The sequence below is a fragment of the Erinaceus europaeus genome, chromosome 12 (genome assembly GCF_950295315.1).
Source record: "Erinaceus europaeus chromosome 12, mEriEur2.1, whole genome shotgun sequence".
Lineage (NCBI taxonomy): Eukaryota > Metazoa > Chordata > Mammalia > Eulipotyphla > Erinaceidae > Erinaceus > Erinaceus europaeus.
Genome location: NC_080173.1, coordinates 38,498,379 through 38,515,892, shown reverse-complemented (window position 1 = coordinate 38,515,892; position 17,514 = coordinate 38,498,379). Strand labels below are relative to the sequence as shown.

The 17,514-nt window shown below is 39.6% G+C and overlaps 1 protein-coding gene across 15 annotated transcripts in view; it reads right to left on the bottom strand.

The window, feature by feature from the left end:
- NCOR1 (nuclear receptor corepressor 1) overlaps nt 1-17,514 on the bottom strand; it is a 218,119-nt gene that overhangs the window by 75,761 nt on the left and 124,844 nt on the right. For all 15 annotated transcript variants that reach the window (XM_060203136.1, XM_060203140.1, XM_060203137.1 and 12 more), the window contains 3 exons: nt 14,401-14,463; nt 8,638-8,777; nt 2,125-2,251 (listed from right to left, as the gene is read on the bottom strand). In XM_060203136.1, the coding sequence (XP_060059119.1) occupies nt 2,125-2,251; nt 8,638-8,777; nt 14,401-14,463 (330 nt within the window). The remainder of the gene's footprint in view (nt 1-2,124; nt 2,252-8,637; nt 8,778-14,400; nt 14,464-17,514) is intronic.

Genomic DNA, 17,514 nt, shown 5'->3' with positions numbered 1-17,514 from the left:
TTTTGTTGCCCTTGTTGTTTTTATTGTTGTAGTCACTGATGTCATTGTTGTTGGATAGGATAGAGAGAAATGGAGAGAGGAGGGGAAGACAAAGAAGGGGAGAGAAAGACACCTGCAGACCTGCTTCACCGCTTATGAAATGACTCCCCTGCAGGTGGGGAGCCGGGGGCTCAAACCGGAATCCTTATGGTGGTCCTTTCCGTTTGTGCCACCTGCGCTTATCCCACTGCACTACCACCCAACTCCCTCACTTCTATTCTTATTGAGATGGGAAGCCTAAAATTCAAAGGCAAACTAACAAGTCAATTATCTGAAGAACATTAGAAGATATGTTAGTGACTATGCAACAGATGATATCATTTGACACAAATGTCAATTATTTTGTTTTAATATTTTATTTATTTATTAATGAGAAACATAGGAGGAGGAAGAAAGAGCCAGACATCACTGTGGTACATGTACTGCTGGGGACTGAACTCAGGACCCCATGCTTGAGAGTCCAATGCTCCATTCTCTGTGCCACCTCCCGGACCACTTTCAATTATTTTTTCCAAGCAACAAAAAGGAGAATATTTTCAAGGTATCATGCTTCACAAAACAACAACTAACTATGAGAAATGAATGTCTTTTTCAAAAAAAAAAGAAAGAAAGAAAAGAAATCCTAGGCAGAGGGTGGATAGCATAATGGTTATGCAAAGAGACTCTCATCCCTGAGGTTCCAAAACCCCAGGTTCAATCCCCTGCACCACCATAAGCCAGAGCTGAACAGTGGTCTTATAAAAAGAAAGAAAGGACACCACTGTTTGTTAATTTTAATTGATTTCTAACTGGTAGTTAGTATCTCCTAGGTTATAAATGTGTCAGTCCTCTTTGTAAGCAGCATAAACACACCAATCCAGGGAGAGCTTGCTCTAACACTGTCTTTTTTATTTTATGTTTTTTACCAGAGAGCACAGATCAGCTCTGATTTTTGGTGATGTGTGTGGCAGGGGTGTGTTTATGCTGCTTACAAAGAGGACACCACTGTTAGTTAATTTTAATTGATTTCTAACTGATAGTTAGTATCTCCTAGGTTATATGTGTGTCAGACTTATTTGGCTGTTATGATTGACTACCCTCAGTCTTAAACAACAGAAGTTTACTTTCTCATAGATCTAGAAGTTGGAAATCCTAATTAAAAATGCTAACCTGGTTGGTTCCTAATGAAGTTAATGATGATATAAAGCTGACATTAATCAAATGCCTTTTTTTCTTTAGAGAAAATTTTAAGTATTTACTTTTTCAGGAAGTGTCATTAATTTATTTAAGTGATGGCAAGACTTGCATTTTTCCAAAGTTTCCAAAGTAGACTTTTTGCCCCCCTCACGGGGGCTTCTGGAGTCATTAATTCGTCTTACATGAAGATGTAAATAACAAAAATGGTGTACATAAAAAAACTGAAATAAGACAAAGTAAGTTCAATAACATAAGGAAATGAAAATGAACAAATAAATGTAGTACTTATAGACATGTGATGCTGGCATTAGTATCCTACGTGGGACTGCCATTTTCAGGTTCTAGCTGTGATCCCTGAATCATCTCAAGTGTTGTGTAAATGGATATTTATTGACTATATAAATAAATAGTGTTCAAATTCAAAGTCTCTTTTTAAAAAAAAATGATTTATTGTGGTCCGGGAGGTGGTGCAGTGGATAAAGCATCAGACTCTCAAGCATGAGGTCCTCTGAGATCAATCCCCCGCAGCATATGTACCAGAGGTTCTTTCTCTCTCTCCCCCTATTTTTCTCATTAATAAGTAAAATCTTTAAAAAAATGATTTATTATCTTTATTTATTTGATAGAGGCAGCCATAAATGGAGAGGATGAGGGAGACAGAGAATAGACAGACACCTGTAGCACTGCTTCAACACTTGTGAAGCTTTCCTCCTGCAGGTGGGGAATGGGGGCTCGAACCTAGGTCCTTGTGCATTGTAACATGTGCACTCAACCATGTGTGCCAGCACCTAGTCCCCAAATTCAAAGTCCCTATGCCATGAAAACAATGACAGCTATGTCCTTAGTGGAAAAGTCCTTAAATAGTCAAAAGACTAAATTAAAATTACTGTAGCAAAAGTTCTGAGATACCTTCACTGTCTTCTGGATTTTCTTCTTCATTAGAGGCTTCAATATCTTCATCTTCCTGAGCAGAAACAGTAGATGCTACACTTTCACACTGAGAAACATCTCGTTCTTCACGGGGCTTTCGTGAAGTCTGAAAGAGTAAGAAATATGTAATCATTTATGACTAAAATAACTCCAGAAAAAAAAGTGGAACTCTTCATACCAAGCAAGAATGCTGTGTGTTTGACAATTGCTCTGGCCAAACTAGAGTTACCTCTAAGTAGACATTAACTGGCCTGTTGTGGGATTTCATCAAACTAATAAAAACTGTATCAGAAGCATTTTTGGAACAACTTGCCAATACAGATACACAGATAGCCTAAATCACTGAGCTGGTCTTCTACACCAAATAAACTATATTTTTAAAAATATATATTTAATTTATTTTTTTAATTTCTTTATTGGGGAATTAATGTTTTACATTCAACAGTAAATACAATAGTTTGTACATGCATAACACCCCTCAGTTTCCCATATAACAATACAACCCCCACTAGGTCCTCTGTCATCCTTCTTGGACCTGTATTCTACGCACCCACCCACCCCAGAGTCTTTTACTTTGGTGTGATACGCCAATTCCATTTCAGGTTCTACTTGTGTTTTCTTTTCTGATCTTGTTTTTCAACTTTGGCCTGAGAGTGAGATCATCCCATATTCATCCTTCCATTTCTAACTTATTTCACTTAACACGAATTTTTCAAGGTCCATCCAAGATCAGCTGAAAACGGTGAAGTCACCATTTTTTATAGCTGAGTAGTATTCCATTGTGTATATATACCACAACTTGCTCAGTCACTCATCTGTTGTTGGACACCTGGGTTGCTTCCAGGTTTTGGCTATTGCAAATTGTGCTGCCAAGAACATATGTGTACACAGATCTTTTTGGATGGATGTGTTGGGTTCCTTAGGATATATCCCCAGGAGAGGAACTGCAGGGTCATAGGGTAGGTCTATTTCTAGCCTTCTGAGAGTTCTCCAGACTATTCTCCACAGAGGTTGGACCATTTTACATTCCCACCAGCAGTGTAGGAGGGTTCCTTTGACCCCACACCCTCTCCAGCATTTGCTGCTGCTACCTTTTCTGATGTATGACATTCTCACAGGAGTGAAATGGTATCTCATTGTTGTCTTTATTTGCATTTCTCTGACAATCAGAGACTTGGAGCATTTTTTCATGTGTTTCTTGGCCTTTTGGATCTCTTCTGTGGTGAATATTCTGTCCATGTCCTCCCCCCATTTTTGGGTGGGGTTATTTGTTGTCTTGTTGTTGAGTTTGGCAAGCTCTTTATATATGTTGGTTATTAAACTCTTGTCTGATGTATGGCATGTAAAGATCTTCTCCCATTCTGGGAGGGGTCTCTTGGTTTGGGTAGTGGTTTCTTTTGCTGTGAAGAAGCTTTTTAATTTGATGTAGTCCCATAGGTTTATACTTGCCTTAGTCTTCTTTGTAATTGGATTTGTTTCATTGAAGATATCTTTAAAATTTATGCGGAAAAGAGTTCTGCCAATATTTTCCTCTAAGTATCTGATAGTTTGTGGTCTAACATCCAAGTCCTTGATCCACTTTACTTTTGTATTTGGTGAAATACAGTGGATCAGATTCATTCTTCTGCATGTTTCAACCCATTGTTTCCAACACCATTTGTTGAAGAGACTCTGCTTTCCCCATTTGATAGTCTGGGCACCTTTGTCAAAGATTAGATGTCCATAGGTGTGGGGCTCACTTCTGGGCTCTCAATTCTATTGCACTGGTCAGTATGTCTATTCATGTTCCAGTACCAAGCAGTTTTGATGACAATGGCCCTATAATACAATTTGAGATCTGGGATTGTGATGCCTCCGGTTCTGTTATTTTTTCTCAGGATTGTTTTAGCAATTCTAGGTCTTTCTGGTTCCAAAATATTTTATTTATTAATGAGAGGGATAGGAGGAGAGAGAGAACCAGACATCACGCTGGTATATGTGCTAAGAATGAACTCAGGAACTCATGCTTGAGAGTCCAACACTATCCTTTGTGCCCCCTCCTGAACCACAATCATATATTTTTCTAAGCAAAATAACAATGTTTATTTTCTAATATAAATAGCATGTGCATTGTGGACAACAAAACTGGATTTAGAAAAACAGTTATTGCTTACAATTTTACCTATCTAGAGATTTAACATATACTGGTATGTTCCCTTTAAGTCTTTTAATACGTGATTACATGTATATATGTAAACAAAACTAGGATGGCCCTATATAGTTAAATTTACTTCCTTAAAACAAATATAGTTATGAATTAAACATTAACATTTGTTAAAACTGTGGCCTGTAAAGTGGTGCAGTGAAGTCTCAAACATGAAATCCCAAGTTCAATCACTGGCATCACAAAAGCCAGAGTGAAGTTCTGGCTCTCTCTCCCTTCCTCATCTTCCTTAAATAAATAAATGAAAATAAATAAATTTATTCTTCAAAATTAGGGGACCAGGTGTTGGTACATTGGTTGAGCACATAAAATACCATTTGCAAGGACCATGGTTTGAGCCCTTGGTTTCTACCTGCAAGGGGATGCTTCACAAGTGATAAAGCAAGTCTACAGGACTCTGTCTCTCTCTCTACCTCCCCCTCCCCTCTCAAATTCTCTATCCTATCAATAAAATAGAAAGGAAAGGAAAGGAGAATAGAGGGAAAGGGAAGGGAGGGGGAAGAGGGTGGCAGGAAAGGGAAAAATGGCATCCAGGAAGAATAGATTCATAGTGCTGGCATCATTGGTTTTGTATATGGTGTAATTCACCATGGTTGGGTGAATTATAATCACTGATAGTGATTTTTTTTTAAACTATTAATGACAAAGTTTAAAAAATAAGATTTCCCCTTCAGCAAGTATGTTCCTATATAAAATTGCTCATCCTTCTACTGGAGTCACCCATCAGTAAGAGTGTGAGTATAGTAACTATTGGCAATATTAATCATCGTATATGGCTAAAAACACTTAAGGACTTCTGTCTTTGCAGGGCCTAGCCCTGTAGTTGTCCGTGGCTTACTTACATGAGCCCATAAGTTGCAAGGCTTCAGTTATCAATGACTTCCAGGAAGATTTTTTATTTTATTATTGCATTTATTTCAATAAGAACGATACAGAGAAAGAGACCAGAGCACTGCTCAGTTCTAGGTTATGGTGGTGCTAGAGACTGAACCTTGGACTTTCAAGTCTCAGGCACAAAAGTCTTTTGCATAACCATTATGTTGTCTCTTCAGCCTCAGGAAGATTTTTAATAGGAAGAAAAATTAATTATGACTACTTCAATTAGTGAAAATTACCAATATCTTATTCCTATTCTCAGCTTAGTTAGAATATGCTATTTAAAATATAGCCTATAGTGTTGTTAATGCCAAGAAAAACATTTGTTTTTCTACCATCATCAGAGCCACACATATGGGTGAAATTTCTTTTATTGTTACTAGGGTTTTGCTGGGGCTTTGAGGCCTGCACAATTTCACCACTCCTGGAAGACATTTTTTCTTTTTTCCCACCAGATAAAGGGCAAATGATAAGAAAGAAAAGGATAGACACCATAGCACCATTACACCACTAATGAAGCTTCCCTTTGCCAGTGTGTTCCCATGTAGTGGTGTAAATGTGAATCCAGGTTCAGGTTCAGAGAACATGAGCTTGGGGCCAGGTGGGGGTGCAATTGGTTAAGCACACACATTACAGGGCACAACAAATTCAAACACCTGCAGGGGGACAACTTCATGAGTGGTGAAGCAAGCTGCACGTGTCTTGCTGTCTCTATCTTTCCCTCTCTAGATCCCTCTCCCCTCTCAATTTCTGTCTCTACCCAATAATAAATAAATATAAATGCTTTAAAAAAGGAAAAGAAAAGAAAGAAAAGCATGAGCTCTACTGGGTCAGCTATATCCTGATCCCAAAATTCTAAATATTAAAAATATCGATCCTATAAGTCCCAGTAGGAATGCAGATAAAGAATCCCAGAGAAACAATGGCTCTACTTATTATTATTTAAAGTTTTTGTAAGATTGCATATTATATCTTTAAGTATTATCTAATAGCTATGAGGCCGCTTTTTTCTTTTTTTCTTCTTTTTCTTGTTGTCATCGTTGTTGGATAGGAGAGAGAGATAGGGAGAGAGGAGGGGAAGACAGAGAGGGGGAGAGAAAGATAGACATCTATAGACCTGCTTCACCGCCTGTGAAGCGACTCCCCTGCAGATGGGGAGCTGGGGGCTTGAACTGGGATCCTTAAGCCGGCCCTTGCGCTCTGTGCCACCTGCACTTAACCCGCTGTGCTACCGCCCAACTCCCTAGGCTGTTTTTTCTTGTGCACAATCAGTTTGCTGGTCTGTATTAATCCATTCTGACTGGTAATTTCACTTATGACAGAACAATTTTGTTTTATGTATTTACTTTTTGCCACCAGGGTCATTACTAGGTCTGCACAATCCCTTTGATTGCAGTGGACTATACTTTTAGATGGAGGGTAAGAGTCAGAGAGGGAGAGAAAGACACACTGCAAAACTTCACCATAAGTGAAGTGTCATTCCCTTCCTCCCATCTTTTGTAGTTCCTCCTTTGAGGTGGCAGGGGCTCAAACAGACCCTCCTCACAAATGATAATATGTGTGCTCTACTTCATGAGTTGGAACAGACAACTTTAAACTATCACTAAGCAACACTTATGATATCACATGCAACAATCTACTACATCTCTAAGCACTTTCTACTCTAAAAGAATAGGACTGTCCTAGTGTGGTCTGGGAGATGATGCAATAGATAAAGCATTGGACTCTCAAGCATGAGGTCCCGAGTTCAGTCCCTGGCAACACATGTACCAGAGTGATGTCTGTTTTTTTTTTTTCTCTCTCTCTCTCCTCCTATATTTCTAATAAATAAATAAAATTTAAAAAGTAGAACTGTCTTAATTAACTGCTTAAATATACAGAACTCAAATATCCATACATCTTCAGTTAGCTGGAGAGGGTGGACTGCTCTCAGTATAAGGCAAAACACTATGTATTCTTAGAACACATTCTTTCAGCTCATTAATCAAAAGCTTGAGAAAAGCTACATCTCTGTAGATATCCTAGTTCCCTCTAGGAAGAAATGGGTTGAATAAGACCCACAGCTTGACCACTGCACAAAAGAGACTTAGCCTTATCCTAAAATGAGCTAGTAAGCTGTCTTCCAAATAAACTCTCCCACCATACTGGATACGATTTTTATTTCCTGCCAGGTTGTTAGCACACCTGGTTAAGTGCACGTTACCATGAGCAAGGATCCACGTTCGAGTCCCTGATCTCTAGGGCACTGGATACTTCATGAATGATAAAGCAGGTTTGCAGGTGTCTGTCTTTCTATCTCTGTCTTTAACTCATCTCCTCTCTCAATTTCTCTCTGTTCTGTCCAATAGGAAGGAAGGAAGAAAGGAAGGAAGGAAGGAAGGAAGGAAGGAAGGAAGGAAGGAAGGGAGGGAAGGAGGGAGGGAGGGAGAAAGGGAGGGAAAAAAGAGAATTTCATTTCCTAGAGCTAGAGAGATAGCTTCCTGGGCACATGCCTTGCCATGCACACTGCCCAGGTTGGAGTCCCAACACCACAGTGGTGGGGAGAGTGCTAGTGCTGTGGAGTTTCTCTGCCTGAATGAAAGATAGTTACTGGAAGTAACTACCAGATCTGCAAAATAAATAAATGTTCAACATATGAAGAATCATGATTAGTCACTGCATGTGTACAGTAAAATCTGACCCCACTCTCAGCTAACCATTACTCAACTCTAGCTTTACTGTAGAAAATGAAAAGCTGCCTGAACTGGCCGCATAGGACTGTTTAAGTCAATCGATGTAATACTTCAGATATTCTTTTTTAAAAATATTATTTTTTATTTATTAATGAAAAAGACAGGAAAGAACCAGACATCACTCTGGTACATGTGCTGCCAGGGACTGAACTCAGGACCTTGTGCTTAAGAGTCCAATGCTTCATCCACTGTGCCACCTCCCAGACTACTACTTCAGATATTCTTATTTATAAGTTCAAATCTTAGTATGCCTACCTGTTATTCTGTTACTTACCTATTCTATCATTCTCTAATTATTTTTTTTCCAATTATTTGAAAAACACAACACTATTATTAAATAGTATTATAAATTCTGAAGTGTTTTTGCTCATAGAAGCTATATATATACTACATTATATTATAAATTAAAACAGAAAAGTTTGAAAGACTTTATTTACTTAGAAATGGTACGATATTGTATTTCACATCCTGGGTGGGGGGCTATGATGGTTGATACATATTTATTTATTTATAAGAAGAAACCATCACATCCCTTATAAACAAGTGTAACAAATGAAAACACAAAAATGCATCTCTCAAAACAAGTCTTTTAAGCTTTAAGAAAAAACTGGTGGTTTTCCACTAAATTGTAAAATTTGTACTGGAAGTAAGCCGAAGGTATGTCAATTCTGATATACTCACTTTCTGTTTGTGCTGCTGCAAAAGGTTGTCAAGATTATGTCTCCTTTTATAGTTAAAATAGAAGTTTTTACATTGAGCTTCACTTTTAGTTCCCACCATTTTGGCAATGGCTGCCCAGTTACGACCATGTTCTACAAGACCTATATTTTAAAAACAAACCAAAGAGTTATTAAACATTTACCTGACAAAACAAATTAAAAAGCAAAAAATTGACTTAATCATGCATTCATAATCATTAACATAGTCTGTGACTACAGTATTCTGAATACACTAAATCCATCTCAGAATCATTCACGCCAACAGTATGTATACTGTTGTGTACTGATATTCCAGAAAACTTGAAATATTTACTGACACAAGCTCACTGACAGATGAATTTCACAAATGAATTTTAAACATGCCCATTAAAGGAAGGGACCAGTACTATCCCTATTTTGAATATCCCACAGAGCCAGAGAGATGTTGAACGCATTGACATAACTCAAAATCTTATAAACTGAGCAATAATGTCTATCAAAGACATTGAAGACAGTGGATCAAAACAAAATTAATAAGAGAATTAAAAATACACCATTATTGGTGTATTGTATCAAAGTAAAAGACTTTTTTTTTTTTTTTTTTTTAGGACAGAGAGAAATGGAAAGGAGGGGAAGAAAGAGAGGGGGAGAGAAAGACACCTGGAGACCTGCTTCACCGCCTTTGAAGTGACTCCCCCGTAGGTGGGGAGTTTGAACCGGGATCCTTACACCTGTACTTGCGCTTTGAGCCACCAGCAATTAACCCACTGCACTACTAACCAACTCCCTAAAGTAAAAGACTCTTAAGGTAGGGGGGAGGATTCATGTTCTACAACATGATGGTTTGTTATGAGGAGGACATAGAGGGGGTTAGAATGTTATGTGGAAAACTGAGAAATGTTAAACATATACAAACTACTGTATTTTACTGTCAATTGTAAACCATTGATTCCCCAATTAAGAAAAAAATTAAACAGTTTTTACTTAGATCTAGAAATCCTCCCTCACCTACCTCTTATTACACGTCCCTCAATCACTCCAAAGCTAACCTTGTCAGACAAAGGACTACTAAAGCTGAATAAAGGCTCTTGGGGCCAGGTGGTGGCGTACCTGGTTGAGTGCACATGTTACAGTGCTCAAGGACCCAGGTTTGAGCCCCTGGTCCCCACCTGCAGGGGGAAAGCTTCACAAGTGGTGAGGCAGTGCTGCAGGTGTCTCTGTCTCTCTCCCTCTCTATCACCCCCTTCCCTCTCAATTTCTGACTGTCTCTATCCAATAAATAAAGATTAAAAAAAAAAACAAAAAAACAACCAACAACTATGACTCTTTAGTCACTACCAGGCCACCTCATCACCTGGGGCCCAAGTCAGGGAATCCTGGGTTCCCCACACAGACATGATGGACCTAGACCTCTAACAAATCCCTCCGCTGTTACTGGTCATTTCCATCAGGGCCCCTACAGGACACTCAATGTGGATCAACAATGTTAGGGACTGTTTTATTCTCCGAAGGAAGTTTGGACAACATACTCTACCTACTACCAGAGGAAGATAGGTTCTGAAATTAGTATAGCCTGGTGTGTTCCTAGCCGTGACCACAGAATACGAGCTCAGACCTATAGGGATGCAGAAGTTGTACAGGCTCCTTTGTGGAATACGGGCCCCAAATCAAATCGATGGCGATTACAGTTAACAGTACATACATACTTTCCCTGTATTTGAGAGCTACTTTATTCCCTGATTCAGCTTTGTAGTCCTTTTTCCAACTATAACACCATCTCCCCATACAATAACCTGGGTCCACCAGCATATTAGCTATCAGGCTCAGGCAAAAACTATTAAAGTCATGGACCCTCTGGAGTATACCTAAAAACACACCTACTAGTTTTTTCCAAAACAGACCCCAAATCTTCATCTGCAATATTCTTGCCTTTAGATTCATGATTAGTCAAAAATTTCCTCTGCTTTATATCTTAACTTTTTTTCAGCCACCAGGTTCCAGATGCTACATTGATGCCAATAGGACTCCCCTAGGCAGATAACCACACCATATGTCCTAGAGCCCCGCCTCCCCAGATCCCTGCCCAGCAGGGAAAGAGAGAAACAGGCTGGGAGTATGGATTGACTTGCTAATGCCCATGTTCAGCAGAAAAGCAATTACAGAAGTCAGACCCTCCATCTTCTGTACCCTATAATGACCCTGGGTCCATGCTCCCAGAGGGATAAAGAATAGGGAAGCTATCAGGGGATGGGATGGGATATGGAGTTCTGGTGGTGGGAACTGTGTGGAAATGTACTCCTCTTATCCTATAGTCTTTTCAATATTTCCATTTTATAAATAAAAATTAAAAAAAAAAAGAAAAAGAAGATACACAATTAACAAAGTAAAGACATGTATCAGACTCCATTTTAAATCAGCATGTTGTGTTCAATTACAATCAAGCAAGTACCACAAAAATATTTAATGAGTTTAAAAGGAACCTGTTGCATCATATGATTTTAATTAAATAATACACATATTAAATATATATACAGGTGCATGGGGTATGGGCATTTAAATAGAAAGAGTAATGCAGACCAAAAAAGCTGTATATATTGGCTGCAGGTATGCCCAACCAATATCATTCAGTAAGAATTTTACAATTTAGAGGGAAAAAAGTCAGTTTTTCAACATATATATATATATATATATATATATATATATATATATATATATATATATATATATCTTAGTATCTTAGTGGTCCCGGAAGTGGCACAGTGAATAAAGAATTGGACTCTCAAGCATGAGGTCCTGAGTTCAATTCCCAGCAGCACATGTACCAGAATGGTATTTGGTTCTCTCTTCTCCTTTCTCATGAATAAATAAATTAAATATATATATATATCTTAGTAAGACTGATATCCCAGAGTTCCAAGGTTCAATCTCCTGCATGACCACATGCCAGATCTGAGCAATCCTCTGATATTTATAATTATATCTCACTCATGAAAACAAATAACTATTTTTAGAAATATTATTTTTGGAAATAATGAAAACTAACAAATTACTTCCACATCCTTCCTGATAAATAAGAAATGAAGAAAGTAGGGCACCAAAGTAAAAACCCTGTGGTGAGGGGGAGGATGGACATGCGGCTTCCTGGGCTGGTGGGGGGATGGGGGGTGGGGGGGATGGGACACAATCTTTTGGTGGTGGGAATGGTGTTTATGTACACACCTATTAAATTGTAGTCATATAAATCACTATTTAATTAATATGAGGGGGGGAAATTGATTGTATGTCTAACAAAGGGACTTTTCAAAGTTAACCCAATTACCAAATAATGTGATGTTAACAATAACTATCCATTGTCTTCTTGAACCCTAAGACAGCAGGAACCTCACATTTCCACTATAGAGCCTAAACTTCCCCCAGTCCTGGGACCCTAGTGTAGGGCCCACTTTCCCATATGCTTCTTCCCAATTTTTATCAAATAATATTGCATCCACCGATCACAACCTAATCAACACAACGACTGCCACCCCAGCATGCTTCACTTCAGACTGTGTCCAGAGACTCCAGGTGTGGAATGACAACCCTTCAGCTTCATCACTCGGTGAGACCTTTCCTTTCATAGTATTCTCTAACTCCATCCCAGGTGGTTCACTTCCTAACAAAGTCCCAAAACCTAGATATAGACCAGGTTCCAGGAGATAAAGCATATGTCCACACGTATCCATAAACAAGGGCAAATATACCTGAAAGCAGTAGTATACTAGAGTTTGCAGTGAGTATCCCCCAACACTTTATCTCCACTATTCCATCCTTTGGGTCCATGATTCTTCAACAATTTGTTTGGCTTTGTATGTTAACTCTCTTTTCAGCCCCCAGGTTCCAGATGCATCAGGATGCCAGCCAGGCTTCCCTGGACTGAAGACCCCACCAATGAGTCCTGGAGCTCCACTTCCCCAGAGACCCACCCTACTAGGGAAAGAGAGAGGCAGACTGGGAGTATGGATTGACCAGTCAATGCCCATGTTCAGCGGGAAGCAATTACAGAAGCCAGACCTTCCACCTTCTGCAATCCACAACGACCCTGGGTCCATGCTCCCAGAGGGATAGAGAATGGGAAAGCTAGTGGGGAGGGGACGGAATACAGAGATTGGGTGGCGGGAATTGTGTGGAGTTGTACCCCCCCATCCTATGATTTTGTTAATGCCTCCTTTCTTAAAAACAAAAAGAAAGAAAGAAAGAAAGAAAGAAAGAAAGAAAGAAAGAAAGAAAGAAAGAAAGAAATGAAGGGTGGGGGCCAGGAGGTAGCACAGTGGGTTAAGCACACATAGTGCGATGGGCAAAGACCATTTGTAAGGATCCCAGTTTGAGCCCCCGGCTCCCCACCTGTAGGGGGGTCACTTCACAAGCAGTGAAGCAGGTCTGCTGGTGTCTGTCTTTCTCTCCCCCTCTTTTTTTTTCTTTTTTCTTTTCCCTTTGTTGTTTATTGTCGTTATTATTGTTATTGCTGTCATTGTTGTTGGATAGGACAGAAAAAAATCGAGAAAGATGGGGAAGACAGAGAGGGGAGAGAAAGAGACCTACAGACCGGCTTCACCACCTGTGAAGCCAATCCCTGCAGGTGGGGAGCAGGGGGCTCAAACCAGTATCCTTATGGCAGTCCTTGCACATTGCGCCATGTGTGCTTAAGTGCTGTGCCACTGCCCAGCTCCCTCTTTCCCCGTCTTCCCGACCTCTCTCCTTTTCTCTCTGTCCTATCCAACAACAATGATAGCAATAACAACAACGATAAAGAACAAGGGCAACAAAAAGGGGAAAAAAATAGCTTCTAGGAGCAGTGGATTTGTAGATCAGGCACCAAACCCCAACAATAACCCTGGAGACCAAAACAAAACAACAACAAAAAAAAACAACAAGAAATAAAAGAAGGGACCAGAAGCACTTGTTGAACACACACATTACCACATACAAAGACCCAGATTCAAGTTCTTGGTCCCCAATGCAGATGTCTCCCTTTCTCTCTTTCCTCTTCCCTCTCAACTTCTTCCGGTCCAATAATATTTTTTAAAAAATGAATAAGAAATAAAGAATGGTGACTTACTGGTAGGTGTAAAAAAAAAAAAACTCAAGTGATAAACTACTGTGGATAGGTCAGAGAGAAATTGAGAGAGATGGGGAAGACAGAGAGGTGAGAGAAAGACAGACACCTACAGAGACGATTCACTGCCTGTGAAGCCAATCCCTGCAGATGGGGAACAGGAGGACTCGAACTGGGATCCTTATGCCGGTCCTTGCACTCTGCGACATGCGTGCTTAACCTGCCTCACTGCCACCTGACTCCCAAGGTGTTTTTTTGTTTGTTTTTTTACCAGAGCAGTACTGAGCCCCAGCTTACAGTGGTGTTGGAGAATGAACTGGTCACCTTGGAACCTCAAACATGAAGGTCTTTGCAAATCCATTATATTATCCCTCCAACTTGGCCTTTTATGATTCTTAAACTATAAATCATAGGATTCAAACCTTTGTATATCTGAATACAAAGTTTACACTTTCTTCCCTGAACAGTAGAACAACTTCTTAGTAGTTTAGCAAATGCAAACTGAGATAGTACTTGTCATCTACTGAATAAAACTTCTAAATAATATAAAGATATAATGTTTATATCAAAATGCCTGCAACATTAACAGCATTAAGTCACACATATTCTGGAAAAGTAAAAACAGTCTACATGCTCTGAGACATAATCATCTACCTTTTTTAGCAACTTCCATTTCTTCTTCAGTCCATCGAGAAGTTTCTACAGGTTCTGAAGAAACTGAAATAGAAAGGCAGAAAAAAAATGTTAAATCCTTCACTAACGGGTCCACATAACCCAATCATATAATCTTTAACTTAGGTGTCTGATAGAAACCATATTTAAAGTATTTGGTGGAAGTGGGAAAATGGGATCACAGAACTTTGCTGGTAGATGCTGTATAGAATGATACCCTATGATCTTACAATATTACAATCCACTATTAATCTTAAATAAATAAAGCATTTGGTGAATATATAAAGAGCTTGCCAAACTCAACAACAAGAAAACAAATAACCCCATCCAAAAATGGGGAGAGGGCATGTACAGAATATTCACCACAGAAGAGTTCCAAAAGGCCAAGAAATACATGAGAAAATGCTCCAAGTCTTTGGCTATCAGAGAAATGCAATAAAGACAACGAAGAGATAACACTTCACTCCTATGAGAATATAATACATGAGTGGCTGAGCAAGCTGTGGAATATATATATACACAATGGAATACTACTCAGCTATTAAAAATGGTGACTTCACCGTTTTCAGCCCATATTGGATGGAGCTTGAAAAAATGGTGTTAAGTGAAATAAGTCAGAAACAGAAGGATGAATATGGGATGATCTCACTCTCAGAAGTTGAAAAACAAGATTAGAAAAGAAAACACAGGTAGAACTTGAATTGGAATTGGCAGATTGCACCAAAGTAAAAGACTCTGGGATGGGGAGGAAAGCGAGGGGAGAATACAGGTCCAAAAAAGGATGACAGAGGCTAGTAGGGGTTGTATATGGAAAACTGGCAAATGTTATGCATGTACAAACTACTGTATTTACTGTCAAATGTAAAACATTAATTCCTTAATAAAGAAATTAAAAAGAAAAGCATTTGGTGAAAAAGACTATTAAAAATGATAGCATTATCTTCTCTTTCACCAAACTAGTAAAATTACTTCTCAATGTCATGATCATCTTCAATGTTTATTTTTATTTTATTTATTTATTCCCTTTTTTTAAAAAAGATTTTATTTATTTATTAATGAGATACATAGGAGGAGAGAGAAAGAGCCATATATCACTCTGGTACATGTGCTGTTGGGGATTGAACTCATGACCTCATGCTTGAGAGTCTGATGCTTTATCTACTGCGCCACCTCCCGGACCACTATTTATTCCCTTTTTGTTGTCCTTATTGTAGTTATTATTGTTGCTGTTACTGATGTCATTGTTGTTGGATAGGACAGAGAGAAATGGAGAGAGGCAGGGAAGAAAGAGAGGGGAAGAGAAAGATAGACACCTGCAGCCCTGCTTCACCGCTTGTGAAGCAACTCCCCTGCAGGTGGGGAGCTGGGGGCTCGAACCGGGATGCTTACGCCAGTCCTTGTGCTTTGCACCAACTATGCTTAATCCACAGCGCTACCACCTAAACCCCATCTTCAATGTATTTTAAGGTTCCATTCATTCATGTCAGGGCTGAGCTGTGGCACAATAGTTGAGTGCATGTTACAGTGCGTAGGATGTAGGTTCAAGGCCCTGGTCCCCACTGCACAGGAAAAACTTCATGAGTGGTGAAACAGTGTTTCAGGCACCTCTCTCTCTCTCACTGCCACCAAGGTTATCACTGGGGCTTAGTAACAGAACTATGAATCCATGGCTCCTCATAGGCATTTTTACCTTTTTTCTTTTTAATTTATTTTTATTTGACAGGACAGAGAGAAATTGAGGGGGAAGAGGAGACAGAGAGGGAGAGAGATACCTGTGCTGAGATCTGCTTTACCACTCATGAAGAGTCTTACATGTAGGTGGGGAGCAGGGGCTTGAACATGGATCCTTGTGCATGGCAATATGTTCACTTAACTGAGTGTGCCACCTCCTGACCCCTCTTTCTTATTAACCTTTTTTTTTTCTCTCCTCCAGGGTTATTGCTGGGGCTCGGAGCCTGCACCACAAATCCACTGCTCCTAGAGACTTTTTTTTTTCCCTTTTGTTGCCCTAGCTTATTTTTTATCATTGTTGTGATTATTACTATTGTTATTGCTGTTGTTGTTGTTGGATAGGACAGAGAGAAATCTGTTGTTAAAATTTTCGGAGGCTCTAGCCGGGCTGGCTTGCTTCACGGTGGTGAACAGAGACGCGGAGACAACGGCTGGGCACAGGGCAGCTGTATTTCTTTATTCAGGAACAACGATTCACAAACTAAGACAAACTAATCACCAAACAGAACTCTGCTGTCTCTTTGCGGCGGCGCAAGCACTCTCTCTTTTACTCTGGAACTCAGGAACTCTGTCTAACTCAGGAACTCAGGAACTCTGGCTAACTCTGGCACTCTCGAACTCAGGAACCCTCTCCCTTACTCTGGAACTCAGGAACTCTCCGACTCATGAACTCAGGAACCCTCCCTCAGGGTTCCTTGGGGCGGGGCCAAGCAGGCCCGCGAAATTAATTGGACTGATCCAATTCTCTTGGTTTGGGGAGGGCTAGAACAAACCAATGTAACGCATACGACAATTCCCCCTTTTCTTTTTAACTAAATGACTATAGTATCAAGGGTGTGGGGTGAACAGAAACATATATAACAAAAACCAGCATGTTGCCAAGGGAAGGCCTGAGGGGGCCATATCTGAAAAAAAAAAATTTCTTGCCTCTGGGGGGCTACTTGCCTCGACGGGCAATTGCATGGGGGCGGGGAACGGCCTAGGGTCCCACAGGCAGCTGGCTGCAACTTACTTACTATGAAACAAAACTTGTTATTAGCATATCTACTGCAGGATCCAACGTTTCTAATAGAGAAGGAATTTGAGACTTTTACATATCAACAACGTCTTTTAACCTTTTGTTACACCCATTCAAGATGGAGACACACCCTAGGTGTGGGCCGGAGAGGAAACCTCAGGCATGAGAATAATTAGCATAGCCATTGTGCGATCTACCATTTCTAATAGAGAAGGTAGTGTTTTACATATCAACAAGTCTATTTAACCTTTTGTTTAGACCAACTTAGTTGAAATATATTGATTGTTAACTAATTTTTACCTCAGACTTTAAATGTAAGTTAATTTTTAGCTTTATGAGAATTACGT